Below are 14,845 nucleotides of genomic sequence, written 5' to 3'. Positions count from 1 at the left end.
CCTTAAATATGCTTATTTTACTTCTAGGTAGTAAAGGCCATCCTGTGGCTCACCTCCAGGAGGAAGATTTAGCTCAATAAAAGGAATACACAGATCTCTGTGCTGCTCCATCTTCCTTCAAAAAGGTCAGATTCTGACCCAAGTCATGAGTTCCTAGAATGACCATCAAACTGGAAATTTTTCTAGATAATTTGCAAGCAAGCGCTAACCCTACATTCCTCTGTACAGTGATGTGAAAAACAGTTTTTGCGGACACCTTCTCCTATTATTTACCTGTTGTACTGAATGGCTCTGATTGTTAAAGAAAATGTAGTATTAGACAAATGGAACCTCAGTAAATACATAATGAAAGAACTTATGTTATCCAACACATATCACCCTACCTTCCTTATAAAGGGAGTGCCCCTTAGCTGTCAACCAACTGACCACATTTAATAATTCAATTCAGCTGATTGAACCCAGCCAGACTTGATTTCAGCCAGCCCTGTTGAAACTGAACCATACCATTACAGTAAATTCTTCACCCATTTCTACAAGAATGATATGATCAAAAGAAATTCTAGATGAGAAAAAAAATTGTTCAGATGTATCAGAATGAAATAGGTTATAAAGCCATTTCTAAGCTTTGGTACTCCACTGAATCAGAGCCATATCTCCAACTGGAGAAGACTTAGAAGAGTAGTAGTCTCATTTATAGCCAACCTGACAAAATTACTCCATGGGCACAGAAGCAACTCAGCTGGGAAGTCACAAAACATCACAAAAACTGCAGGCTTCTCTAGTATCAGCTAAGGTCCATGCTCATGATTCCACAATAAGAAAGAAACTGAGCAAGAATTGGATTCATAGGAGAGTAAAAGATGGAAACTGGTGCTATCCAAGAGCACTAGTCTCACCTTTGCAAAAACACACCAGGCTGATTTTCACACCTTTTGGGATATGTTCTATGGGCAGACAGGTCAAAAGTGGAACTTTTTGGACCAACATATGACCCATTATGTCTGGCATAAAGCAAATACAACATTCCACATTATGAACATCGTACCAACAGGCAAACATAGTGGTAGGTAGTACGATGGTATAAGGAAGCTTTGCTGCCTCAGGACCTGGGAAAACCTGCCATTATTCAAGGAACCATAAGTTCTGTACAGTACCTGAAAATTCTGAAGGAAAATGTCTTATCTGTGAATTGGAACTGCAGCTTAAGCGTACCTGGGTTATGCAGCAAGTCAATGATCCAAAACACAATATCAACATCTGAATGCTTAAGGGAAACAAAATTGACATTTTAGATTGGCCTAGTCAAAGTTCTGACTTGAACCTAACACAGCTGCTGCAGCAGGACCTGAAACAAACAGTTCACATACAAAAACCTGTTTGAACTAAAGCAGTTCTGCAAAGAACAGTGGCCTAAGATCCCTCAACATAATGTGACTTGATATTAAATGACAGAAAATATTTGTTTGCAAATATGGTTCAACCAGTTATTAAGCTTCAGGGGGCAGTTACTTTTTCATATGGTGTTGGGTCATTTTACTCCTTAAATGACAACTAAAATCTATGCTGCATTTATTCAAGTTCCCTTTGTCTAATATTACATTTTGTTCAGAAACCATTCAGTAAAACATGTCCAATAATAGGTCTGGCCCAATCCTGATCCCTCTTTTTCACATCAGAGGATGCCAAACACAGCACTGCTGGTTCAGAAATAGATAAGCTAGCTATAAACCTTATGGTGATGACAACTCTTTTGCTCATTCTATTCTATCTTTAACTAGTCAAGTGTTTCACATTAGTCCAATACAACCCCCCCCCCCTTTATTTTTGTTTTGATCATTTTTTTCATTTCTAGCCATCCCATGTTGGTTTTTGTTTTTCCCTTTAAAGGCTGGATCTTCCTTCAACTTCTGCTCAGTCCCTAGTCTCATGACTTTATACTTGTACCTTTGATGCCTTTATTATTGAAGGAGCAATTAATCATTTAGTGCACAGCAGCTTGTGGCACTGTTCCCATTTGTTGGAAGCTCTGGTAGAAGAGCTAGGTGTGAAACCTTTTTTTGGAAGAGCAAAGCAGAGCTACATTTCTGACTACTGTAGCTAAAACATAAAAATCTATGCTTGTGTGTCAAACTGTTGCTATAACTTTTTTAAAATCAGCTGCTGTTCAAGTTAGAAAGAGCCATATGGAATTAAGCAAATAGAAGAGGTTTAAAAAAGGTCTGAACGGCTTCCTAAATGAAAAGTTCATAGACCATTATTAAATTGACTTGGGGAAAATCCACTGCTTATTTCTGGGATAAGCAGCATACTTTTTCGGGATCTTGCCAGGTATTTGTGACCTGGACTGGTCACTGTTGGAAACAGGATGCTGGGCTTGATGGACCTTTTGTCTGTCCCAGTGTGGCAATACTTATGGGATGAGAGGGAAGGCTAGTTAGAAGTAATTCAGCAAATAGAAGGGGATGAAGGGATACGAGGGAAGGCTAGTTAGAAAAGTAACAGGTGGGAACAGAGGGGAACAATTATGCTAAAACTGAAGCTCACCAACTGCACCCCCCCCCCCAAAGAGAAACCACCTCTCCTGAACTCATCCATAGGCCCATTGCCCCCATGCGTACCGTGTCATTGGTTGTGTAATGACTAGCTAGGACAGGAGCAATCCCATTCCACAGTTACTAGTGGCCACATGGGGTTCTCAGTCAAAATGGTTTCCAGAACCTCAAGCAGCAGGTCTGTGGAATAAAGCAGAAATACTCAATCCTTTTATGTAATATAAACAAGAAATCTGAAGGTATGCAGATAAATGACAGGACCACAAAAGGAAAATAAGATGAACTTTATTGACAGAAGATAAATAGATCAGACAAAAGTAAAAAAAAAAAACCCCACAAACATTTCCTAAACAGGACATGATGGGATACATTCAAGAACAGGTTTTAATTACCTCTTTGGAACTGGAGTCTATTCTGTGTGCTGCAGTTCAGACAGAGCAAGCATCCTCTTAAGCAGGCACTGACCAAGACCTGTGTCAACAGCACAAGCTGCTCCCCTACCTCTAGCAACTAGGATCTCACAGGATGGCACATGCACTTTATTTTTGGTACTTTGTCCAAAAGCGTTGCTTTCTCACCAGGCTGTTAATGAAGCTCAAAAAAATGTTGGTAAAATTACCACCAATCCAATTAGAGACAGTATTAGTTCCAAAGGACTGGATTAAAAAAAAAAAATTTTTTTTTACTACACAGTAGTTAATAAACAATTTTAGGTCATTGGCACAGGAGTAAAAATCACAAAACATTTCAAATATAGTTAACGTCAAAGCACATGGATATACAACCAAATTACTGTGGTATGCTACAGGTGCAGTCTGGTATTTGCACATAAGCATCTCAAAACATGCTGGGCATGTAAACTGAGTTTACAATTGGATAGGGTAGTTAACAGGATGGTGGCCAGTTGAAAGAAGTCACAAGAGATAGCAGCCTGCCTCAGAAGGGAAAGCATGGAATCTGTTCTAGGACTCTGTCTCCTTCGCACTCCGAACATTAAAAAGAACAGGTCTTGAGTGCAGAGCAACCAGTATGATGTTAGAAACTAAGCAAAAAGTTAAAAAAAAACAAACACCCCCCCCCTAGTTTCTGAGATGCTGTGAATAAATTTGTGCAATTGTCACAGAGCATTTGAATAAGCAGAAATACAGGACAGCAGACTTCCCCAGTAAAGGTGATGGCAAAGAGGACAATCTGAATTCAAGAAACAATGGGAATGCAGAGGATCTTTGAGAGGAAGGGATTGTATAGCTTAGCAACTCCATGCTACTGCTTGCTAGCTGTAATAAAAGCATAGCTAGCAGAACTATTGGGTTGTGTTGGCAAAAGGAGGAAATACTATTGGAGGGCAATAAAATCTACATATTGCACAGGAGAGATGAAAGGCTTTTAAACACTTCAAAAGGTAAAAATATGCAAGGCAACTTTTTCAGAAACATTTTAGGAAAAGAAATGATCATAACACTGCAGGCAGGTCGGTTCAAAACATGCTTATAACTCTGCTCTGCAATGGCAAAAGAAGCAGTGCCTATCTTCATTGACGTCTTTTTGCCTTTGAGGGCAGAACTATCCATCAATGGAATGGTGACAGCAAAATAATGAAATCCAAAGCAGCATATGGCAGATCTAGAGGATCCTTAATAATAGATAGCAAAGGGAGGTAGAGCTCAATATCAAGATGTATTGTACTGCAACAAAGGAAAAATAGATCTGCTTGTCTTCATCTGCTGTCAAGCTTTTAGGAAAGCTATCCCACACAAATTATGATTATTAACCACAGTTGTACATCATCAATGTGTCTGTGCAAATAATTTTCAAATTTTTGTAGTAGATGAAGCACCTAGCCCAGAGAAATATAGTAAACTGTGATAAACATCAATTACACCAACATTATACATTTTCATTGGAAATACTTATATTTTAACAAAAAGGTCCTGCTGTACTTACAAACATATTTACAATTAACATTTTCTGAAAAAAAGTTGTTTTTTTATTTCTTCCTTAAGGAAGAACTTACAATTTTTACCCATGCTGCTCTTGAAATGAAGCAGAATTGACCATAGACAGTCAACCTTGAAAAAATACTCCAGCAACTCTGAAATGTTTGACCTTCTGATTTGTTATAACATGGCAAGTGCTAGACAGATGGGGAATTATAATGGCATGCCTGCAGGTATCAAAGATTAGTATGTCTTCCCTTCTTGCAAAAATTGCCAATACTGTTGCTTCAATTATGTTTCACAAGGAACTGGAATTTTGTTTAGTCAAACTGAGGTTATCAATTTCACAGTTACATTCATCCAATTAGTTTTAACAACTTATCTTTTTGCATCATAGCCTATCAGCATCCACGTTTTAAATATTGATTACAATACCCATCTGTGTCACAAAATAAACGTTGAAGGCTAATGAACAGAGAAAAATGATTTCTAAGAAATTGTGTGTGGGTTTGATTTGGAGATATGTAGAAAACTGCATTGTACGAGAGGGCATGTGTAGATGTGTGAATACTGGGTATGTAGTGTAAGGAGCATGGAGTTCTGGATTTATGTGTGGGGGAGTCAAGGAATGAAGATGGAGATATGTAAAAGTACAAAGTGTGGCAGTGAGTGAATCTATAGGGAACTGAGTGGCTGTCAGTGTGTATGACAATGTGTGGAGTTTCAACATTTGGAGAATGCTGCTGAGATGTAGGTATAAGTTTCAGTGTGCCTAACTGAGGCTCTGAGGAACAGATAGTTCAGATAAAACAGATCCAGTGAGATTTAAGTCAGAAAATAAATAGTATCCATTCAAAATTTAGGAGCATGTTAAGCAGTTAGTATAGGTTTTAGTGTGGGATTTTCTTTTTTTTTTTTTGCAGACTTTAGCACAGGTTTCCGTTAGATGCTTAGCATGGGCTGGGGTTATGGATAGGTTGAGGCCAGCACTGACATCATACAAACACTACCTCATGGTGTCACTGTTGCAGATAGCCTATACCTTTTCATTGGTAGCTCAAGCTACATTTAGGTACTTCTGTCCTCAGAGAGCTTACAATTTGCTTGCAAATCAGGTAATGGCGTGTGAATGACTTGCTCTAAGTCAGGAGCAGCAGTGGGATTGAATCCTGGTTTCCTTGGTTCACAGGCGGCTGCTAACTAGTAGGCTGATATTTTACTAGTCTGATTATGTTCCCTTTACTATGTGAAAAAAGTGTTTACTCTGTTCAATAGTCTAAGAACTTATTAATTAACTTACCGACTTGTGGGCAAACAAGAGGAAACATCAGTCAGCATGAAATAGGCTTTACTATGATCACTTGTGTTCACTTACCTGCAAATGCTGGAGCTATCACCCACATTTATAGTGACTAGAATCAACTATTGTTGCTATGTGTCTTGTCAATCTTGATTAGCTTGTAAGCTCCAAAAATAACGGCAAGTCTACCATGTTTGACTGTAAAATGCTGATTAGTGCCAATACTCCATTCTCAGGAAATGGTGACTAGGTCAGCTTCTCGATAAGCACATCATTCTCTCAGTCTGCAACAAGATGTAGGCTCTGTGATGGAACATGTCAATCCATTTACTAGCCAAACTATTTTTTTTTTCAACTTTGGCCTCCAAACACCCAAATCTCTTGCAATAATCCATCCCTAAATATTATCATCTTAGCACCAAATGGATATTTGGAAATTATGAGTGACTAAGTCAGCCTGCCAAAACAAGTTCCCACACAGGTGACACGTGCATTTTGCCATTCATTTCTGGAATCCTCACAGAGTTATCCTGCTTTCAACTATGTGAAAAGGGATATTTGATGGCCCTTTAGTTAAAACATCTAGATGAAACATCCTGTATTTCACAGACATTACTCCACTGTGTAATTCCATAAAATCATAGAGGGGACGATATAAATAGAACTCAACTGAATTTTTGTTTCAGCACGGTGCCAAAACTAGCCGAAAATCCTTTTCCTGCCCAGTTTCAGCTGAAACTGACCTGTTTTTTTGGTGGAAGCTGAAAGTTTTGCTTTGTCTCCCCCCCCCCCCCCCAGGCCTATCTTACAATCTCTGGCGGTCCAGGGTGTAAGTCAGGACAGGAGTGATCCCCAGTCACTCTTGCCCATTCTGGTTCTGTTCTCAAAATGGCTGCCATGACCTCTCGCAAAAGCCTTGTAAGACTGCCGCAAGAGGTCACGGCAGCCATTTTTTGGAGAGTAGAACTGACATGGGCAAGACCAATTGAGGATCACTCCTGTCCCGACTACATCACTAAACCACCAGGGATTGTAAGGTAGTTTAGGGGGCGGGAGGGTTACTCTTTGCATTTTGTGTGTTTGCATATAATATGATTGCAAGTAATGCAGTTATGATCTTGCATAATAGTTGATAAAGTGGTCCAAATAAATGCTTTTAATACAAAAGTTTAGCAGGAATTTGTCTGTAAATTGGGAAGATAAACTCCTTAGAATTGGCCTATCTGTGCAGATATGACATGTCACTCCAAATGTGGTGCAAGTCAGCCACTGTAAAAACACTATGGCTTTTACTTTCAGGTTTTATTAGCTGAGGTCCATGTGTGCGGAGGCAATTTTGCTTGGAGGTAAAATATGGTCTCTCTATTTAAATTATTATATATATTCTGGCTTGGATACTACTCGGGCAATTCTAAAGAATTTCCAGGTTATGTGGAATATGATGAAGATGCAGCTTTTTAATCAAACTTGTGACGTGCAGAAGCTAGATTACATGAGAAAGGAACCAGCAGTAACTGTTTTCAAGCACACATACTGGCCACCTTATAGTGATAGTAGGGAAACATTAATGAAATTAAGTTTTTATATTAGAAAATAATTTGAGAAATGTATTGCTCTTGATTGTAATTTGCATCATTTGAGTAAGCATAAAAGTTGGTAATCATGATTTTTTTTTTTTTTTTCTGCTTTGACTTGGGAACCTAAATGTGCCAGACTTGTTTGGCTCTCCCAGTTGTTAGCCTGTGCTTGCCGTTCCTGGGACTGGAGGGTAAGCTCCTGTGGGGTTCAGCAGAGGGCTACTGACTGCAAGCTCTGACAACCCCCAGTGGGACTCACTGGTTCATATGCATACAAGCAATCTTTAGTTTTTCGGTTTTGGCTGAAACTGGAAAAAAGCGTTTCAGTCTCTAAATTATCAATCTTAAGTTAATAAACATGGCAAATGCTAGGACAGATGGGGAATTATAATGGCATACCTGCAGGTATCAAAGATTAGTATGTCTTCCCTTTGGTAATATACACCTGTGTGCCTCTAACTGCAAGTTATACCTATAACGAAGAGCCTAATTTGTTTGTAAGTATTGATATGAGCTCATGCAGTTTTATTAACAGATTTGGCCTGTAATAAAGCCAGACCAGATCTGTTACATTAAAAAAGAAAGCCCAGACAAGTTCGCCATTCTAGACTTTGAGCAAAGATTCTTCCTTCTCCTTCCATGAAAAAGATAATAGAAAACCTAAAACAACTGTTTAAGATAAAGAAAGCCAGAAGCAAAACATCTTTAATCACCTTTTGTAATTTATTCTAAGTATTTTACAAACAACAAATGCTTCACTCATCCAAAGCAAATAACTTTAAACATTTTCATCTCATAAACTGTACTACTGAGTGCATCAATGACAGCACGCAACGCATAATGGACCCTTCAGAAGTATGCATGTCAGCACTCAAAGCCTGGGAGACCGAACCCAAATCCAGTCCTGAAATCTGCACTTCTCATCTTCATCTTCAGAAGCTTTGGCAGCTGCTAAACAATTTAACACAAACAGTTACTGGATTCACATTGCAACCACAAAAGGACATTTTGCAAATCATAAGTTGGCCTCAAAGTGTCGTTGCAGGTGTCCATCAGCGCCTTACCAGTTTGCTGTCTCATCGTCCATGTCAACCTCTAGTCTTCCTTCACAGCTGAATGATGAGCTATCCATATATACATTTATATGCAGCGTATCCATTAAAGTACAGATTTTAATACAGCAAAATGAAAGTTTACAATGCAATCTTAAAAAGCTACAATACATGAAACAAAACAATCAACTTATTCACATAATGTACATTTTTCAAATTCTTCAACGGGGTAGGGTGATCAATCTAACACAAATACAAGATGTTTTCCTTTACTCTCTTCAGTAAGGTCATCTTTTTTCCGGAGACAGGATATCAGCTTCTTGCACGTCTCACCAGATCATGGAATATTACTGACACAAATAATAGTTTAGAATTTGAACTGCTCAAAGAGCGCATGCTAAAAAGAAAAGAAAAAATACACCACATTGTAAACTACATATGAGATCGATTCAGTTTTAATAACAAAAGCAAAAAAAAAGTATATTGCAAAACTGGACCATACTATAGGATCTGATATTTACATATAAAAGGTATGAAACTGTTTGGGGTGGGGGAGATTATGGTAAAAACAAGTCATCTTCTTGCCTCTTAAGTACAGCAGGATGAAAAACGTGTTCAGCAAATTATACAAAGATGCCCAGTTTTGCCTCACTGGTCAAGACAAGCTGGTTCTTCCACAGGGACTGGCTGTTCTGCTAGGTCTTTAGTAGTGTCAGCAACTAATACAGACAAGGTACTTGAATCCTGAAAATCATTTTCCATCTCGATTGTTGGTTTCAATTCATCTGACTTTGCCTCAGCTTTGGCCATCTGCTGACATGGCTCACCTGACCCCTCCTCTATGCCAGTGACTTTAATATTTTCAGGACCTGGATGGTTTTGCATTGTTCTTCATCACAGTTCAGTGCTGGCATTTCAACTGTGTCTGAACGTTTGTCTTTATTCTCTTCTAACCTTAAGGGATTCTCTGAAATCACTTACCCTGAAGTTCTAGTGTAGGCCTGCTTCCCTCTGCCCTATCCCCAATGGATGTTGGTGTTATGCTAGTTGGTTCTGATGTTAGCACACAATGTTTTTCAGCTTCCCTGGCCACCAGAAGGTAATGTAACACAATCTACCATCTCTGACTCAGCAACTGATAGTTTGTTCATTAATTCCATTGCCTGCTGAGTCACTCATACCAATGGACACACCTTCTAACTTTGGTGTGTCCACATCACCTGTTAGTATTTCTGCGGTTAGGATACTCAAAGGTTCATGGTCTACCTCCATAGTGTCTTTGCCATTATTTTCTGTATCATAATTAAGAGTTAAGGTTTCAGGCTGCTCATGCTTCAGGCTAGAATCACTGACTGCTGTTTTATTTGTGCCACTGGCTGATATTAGGTCATTTGCGGCTATTTTTTCTGCACTAAATTCTTTTGCCACACTGGTCAGTGATTCTTGAACAGTCTCTGACTGAGCACTTGAAATGTCCAATGTTTGTACTTCCACAGAACTTTCTGGAGCAATGAAATCACTTAATGTTAAGTCTGTTTCAGGCGCACTTTCATTTTTTGTTTCAAAATCAGTTAGATGTAGGTTACAACACTGTCCAACAGTATTCTCCAATTGTGCACCTACCAAATCTGGTATTTCTAAAGTGTGTCTGTTCTGAGTTTTCTGACTGATCTCTTCTTCAACCTTTACATCAGTAAACTGTTTAGAAGTCTCTGTCATATTTATTTGCTCTGGGGCTGTGGCTTGACCTGACTGCTCAGTCATCTTCACTACGGAAATATTTAGAGGATCCTGACTACTCAACTGTGCAATTTTAGTATCTGCTGTAGAAATATCGGCTAGCTGTCTTGTGGTCTCAACTCCATGATTATCTGATCTAGCCAATGATTTATTCAGTAGACCCTGACTCTCTTCTAGCTGAACATCTAAGACTACCTGTTCTTTTATGTCAACTGTAGCGGCAGATGTCTCCAAGTTTATCTGGCACAATTCTGCATTCTGAAATTCTGTGTTTAGCACTCCATCATCTTTTAATTCAAGTGATTTAGATGTCTCCACTTCAGCTACAGAATGTTCCATTGGATCTTGATTCATTTGCAGTGGACATCCTAAGACTACCTGATCTATTACTTCACTTGTGGTGGCATCTGATGTTTGTGATATTTCTGCTTCAGTTTCTACTAAGTTACGGACTTTTGTATTGGTTATAGGATCGCCTGTTGAGTCTCGACTGCGTTCTAACTGTGCATCTTTTACAACCATTTGATCATCTTTCTTATTGGCTATGCTGATGTTCATCTGTGAACCTTCTGCTTCTAAATGTTTTGGGGCATCTGTCTTGGACATTTGATTTTTGTCTAGATGCTCTGACATTTGAGAATGTTGGGATTTATGACTTTCTCCTTGACCACTTGATAAATTAATCTCTTCATTTTCTGCTTTATTTTCTGAAAGTTCTATGACTTTAGCTACATTTTGCACTTCAACTGGGTGGGACAGTGGTTTCAGACTGTCTTTTGACACTATGCTTTCAGAGATGTTTAGTGTTACAGATGTATTACAAGAACTAGACTCTGTCACAGATGTAGCTTCAGTCACACTGTTTTTAAGTGCTGCACCTAATGCAGAAATGTCTGACGGTGAACTTGCAAGTCTGGCTGGATCAGTATGCAACTTTGTACTTTCCATGTTAACATCACTGGTACAGGCATTAAACTCTGTTAGATTTGACTCTCTCATTTTCAAGGTTCCATCTTGAATCTGAGCTAGTTGAGTTCTTTTCTGGTTAACCTGAGGCTGGCCTAGATGTATTTTAACTCCCATCTCTATAAACCCGCTAGAAACATTACACACACTTGTTTCCATTTTTGTCATTTGTTGGGATTTCACAGGTTGATTATTACTTTGTACTGCTGTCTCTTGAGTATTATTCTCTTTGCTAGCCTCTGGATGATCAGTTTTCTTATCTGTATCTCCTACAGATACCACATTCAAAGACTGCAAAGCAGCTGCTTTCCTCTCCACCAATTCTGTCTTTTTCTCAGTCTCTATGCCCATCTGAGTCTCTTGTGGTTTTCTGGCTAACCTCAGACTTTACATCAGGCATTGATTCAAGAACTGTTGTTTCTATCTGAGGTATCTGCGATAACCTGGCATAACCTCCGACTTGACAGGCATCAATTCAAGTGCTTTGTTTCCATCTGAGGTGCTTGTGATTTCTGGCTAACCTCCACTTGACATTTGGTGTCAAGTCAAGGACTTTTGTTTCTACTCCTCCTTTACAACTAGTAGAATCACCTGATAAATTTCTTTAGAGGTGGAGACTTCTCTTTGGACAGCTGTTTGAATGCCTATTAAAGGGGAATTTTGGCATTGATTGATAACATTTGCCTGAATGCCTGCAGTACTTACTATTCCCTTTGTGGGCATCATACTAGATTGTGCTCCTTCTTTCAATCCTATACCGGTAGTTGAACGAACCGGAATAACCTTCAGGGTTGCTACTGTTGGTGGAACAAATACATCAGGTTTTTTTTCAGTTTTCACAGCACTTTTTAGCCCGCTCATATATGTAACAGGAATACTGGCACTAACTGACCTAGCATCAGATGAACTCTTTCCAATATTGCTGTAAAAAATTCCATAGAGATCTTTAGCATTTGCTGTAGCAAGGGGGGGTTTTGGTTTGTCAATTAGTTTAGCAATTGATAGAGCAACAGGAGGAGGTGGAGTACGAGGGGGCACACGCAATGCAAGCTTAGCCTGGTCACTCACTGATACACCAGGAGCAACCTCATCAGACTGGATGGTCATCGTTTGAATCAATGGAGGTGGCCTAGCAATGGGTTCTTTTTTCTGTTGTGCTGCTGGAGCTCCCTGTGTTCCTTTCAGAGTTACTTCCTGTCCACCAAATGCTTTGGATACTATATCTGGAGGTAAAACAGTTTTGGGCTCTTTTACTACTGGCAGGGGTTTGGTGGTGGTTCCAGATGATTGTATAGACAAGAATGTGTTCAAAGGAGCTGGTCTGCTTGCTGTAGTACTGTTAGGCTTCTTGACAACTAAAAGAGGAACTGGGAGATTTGGTTTAATTTTGTTTTGACTTGGATTTGAAGCTGGAGGTGTAGAATTGGATTTCCAAGTGCTTGTGGGTGATTACTGTCTTCCCAGACAGCTTAATTTCAATACCCTTTTGTTTTCCAGACTGTGTTTTACTCTCCTCTCGTGCCCTCTCCTCTCTCGCCTTCTCCTCTCGTGCCCTCTCTTCTCTTGCCTTCTCCTCTCGTGTCCCTCTATTCTCTTGCCCTTCTCCTCTCGTGCCCTCTCTTCTCTCGCCTTCTCCTCCCGTGCTCTCTCCTCTCCTCGCCGTTCTCCTCCCGTGCCCTCTCCTCCCTCGCCTTCTCCTCCCGTTGCCCTCTCCTCCCTTGCCTTCTCCTCTCGTGCTCTCTCCTCCCCTCGCCTCTTCCTCTCTTGCTTCTCTCCTTTGCCTATCCTCTTTTGCCTTCTCTTCTTTGCTCTATCCTCTTTTGCCTTCTCTTCTTTTGCCCTTTCCTTGTCTTATCCACTTTATTCCCACCTGTACCTTTCCCACTTGTAACGGGTGGTTGCTGTCACTCCTCGACGTTTATCCTCTTCTTTTTTTTTTCCAGGTAAACTTTCCAAAGGATGATGTAGTCACTGGCTCCTTTTTTGATGATTTATCCTCTTTTCATCCTTTTTCTCATCCTTTTTCCGATTTGCCATACTTCTGCCCACTCTCCATTTTGCTTGCGGTGTCTCAATTTCATTGTTCCCTTACCCACATGCTCTCCCCCCCTCTCTCTTTGCCAATTTAGATTTCTGCTCATCCCTTTCCTCAGTTGATTTGTCCCCTAATTTTTCTTTTCAATTCACTCTGCCGTCGACGTTCTACTTCAACAACTGCAGCTAACCTGCTTGATGGTCCAGATTCCTCCTTGCTTCGTACAACGGGTTGTCGTCCACATATTTCTATGGAAACAAATTTCAGTAATTAGTATAACGTAATATGACAGAATTCAAAGAAACAAAGGTTCAAACAAGTTGTAGTGATAGTCCAATAAAGTATCAAAACTTGTTTGTTCACCTTATTTCTATGTAAGCAATTGGTATGAAAGCAATAATGCAACACTTAGAAGCCATCTAACAAGCAGTTTTAGATGTCATATTAACCATGACAAAGAATTTGATGATAATAATTGATAATGGTGTACAAACAGGAGTATCTTAAGCAGATCACGTAATTGCATAATATTGTTTTCTATATGCTTTAACAGTTACATGATAAAGCTATGGACGTAATCCAGTCAGCAGTTGTAAATTTCAAAAGCAGAAATAAATATATTGGGGAGAAGGAGAGAAAAAATAGGTTGCAACAATGGGGCAACTGGTACATGATACAATAGGCACAGACCTTGTACTTTGAATTGTGACTGAACGTTTTCACCATGCTGCTCAGCACAGATCTGATCACCAACAAACTCTTCACAGAGCTCACAGTAGTATCCAGTGATGGGAATCAGAAACTCTGCACCTGAAACAGGAAGGAGTAGGAGAAACACTGAAAATGTATATAACTAACACAGCTGACAGTGCTGTTAAGTAGAAACAAAACAGATCACACCTCCAAGAGCAAATGCACAATCACTCAACCACTTCCAAGATGCTATTTTCTATCTTTTGGTAGGAATGCCACCAAAATTGTTCTCTACTGGAGAGACTACAATTTGTAGATTTATTTGTTAAGATCATGAAATTGCTATTTGACCTGGGATTTCTCTCTCTGGTGTAATTTCAAAGTTCATATCCAAGGATAATACCAACACCTCTGCATTATTCTCAGCAAATTGCTACATGCATTCAGTACCATTTTCTTCAAGACTCTTGTACAAATACCAAACCTTTTTTACCCCAGCAGTTACCTTCTGTTCTTTATTGTCTCCAACTCAATCAGAAAGAGATTAGAATCTGATGCCATGAGCCTTCATATCTACTTGCCCAAGGGATTTTGCTTTATTTTTCTACCCTTTCACCCCCAGTCACAGTACTACAGTGGTCATCATATGTCAGGAGCCATATAACCTGGGGCCCAAAACCATATGCCATGACCACCACCCACCAAGAGCCACTCTTATGACAAATTTTCATTCAGCCCAGGAACCAGGAATGCTACTTTTGCAGTATCTGCAGCTCTAGCTTATCCTTGAATCAAACTAGGATCTTTTGCACTGAAATGCCTGGCACTTCTAACTAAGTCACCAAGCCAGCCCACCAGACATTTTAATGAAACCTATTTTTCTGTAAACCAAAATAAGTGCTCATAAGAAAAAATCTTTATTGGTAGTCATTGGCAGAGCTTTATCGATGATACCCTTTTCCTCCAACACAAGAAAGCCTTAAACAAGGTTAA

At 39.5% G+C, this 14,845-nt stretch overlaps 1 protein-coding gene across 1 annotated transcript in view; it reads right to left on the bottom strand.

Moving 5' to 3' along the window:
- Window positions 1-3,216: 3,216 nt before the first annotated feature.
- Window positions 3,217-14,845, bottom strand: part of ZNF318 (zinc finger protein 318) — a 118,835-nt gene continuing 107,206 nt past the window's right edge. The window contains 16 exon segments of the mRNA XM_030194587.1: window positions 3,217-4,716; window positions 7,766-9,303; window positions 9,306-9,397; window positions 9,400-9,529; window positions 9,531-9,557; window positions 9,559-11,503; window positions 11,646-11,721; window positions 11,724-12,574; window positions 12,576-12,691; window positions 12,832-13,062; window positions 13,064-13,194; window positions 13,197-13,296; window positions 13,298-13,347; window positions 13,350-13,407; window positions 13,850-13,882; window positions 13,884-13,969. Coding sequence (XP_030050447.1) covers window positions 9,067-9,303; window positions 9,306-9,397; window positions 9,400-9,529; window positions 9,531-9,557; window positions 9,559-11,503; window positions 11,646-11,721; window positions 11,724-12,574; window positions 12,576-12,691; window positions 12,832-13,062; window positions 13,064-13,194; window positions 13,197-13,296; window positions 13,298-13,347; window positions 13,350-13,407; window positions 13,850-13,882; window positions 13,884-13,969 — 4,163 coding nt within the window. The 3' untranslated portion in view covers window positions 3,217-4,716; window positions 7,766-9,066.

The sequence above is a fragment of the Microcaecilia unicolor genome, chromosome 3, assembly GCF_901765095.1.
Source record: "Microcaecilia unicolor chromosome 3, aMicUni1.1, whole genome shotgun sequence".
Lineage (NCBI taxonomy): Eukaryota > Metazoa > Chordata > Amphibia > Gymnophiona > Siphonopidae > Microcaecilia > Microcaecilia unicolor.
Note: the sequence above shows the minus strand (reverse complement) of the source record. Positions and strands in the feature narration are given on the sequence as shown.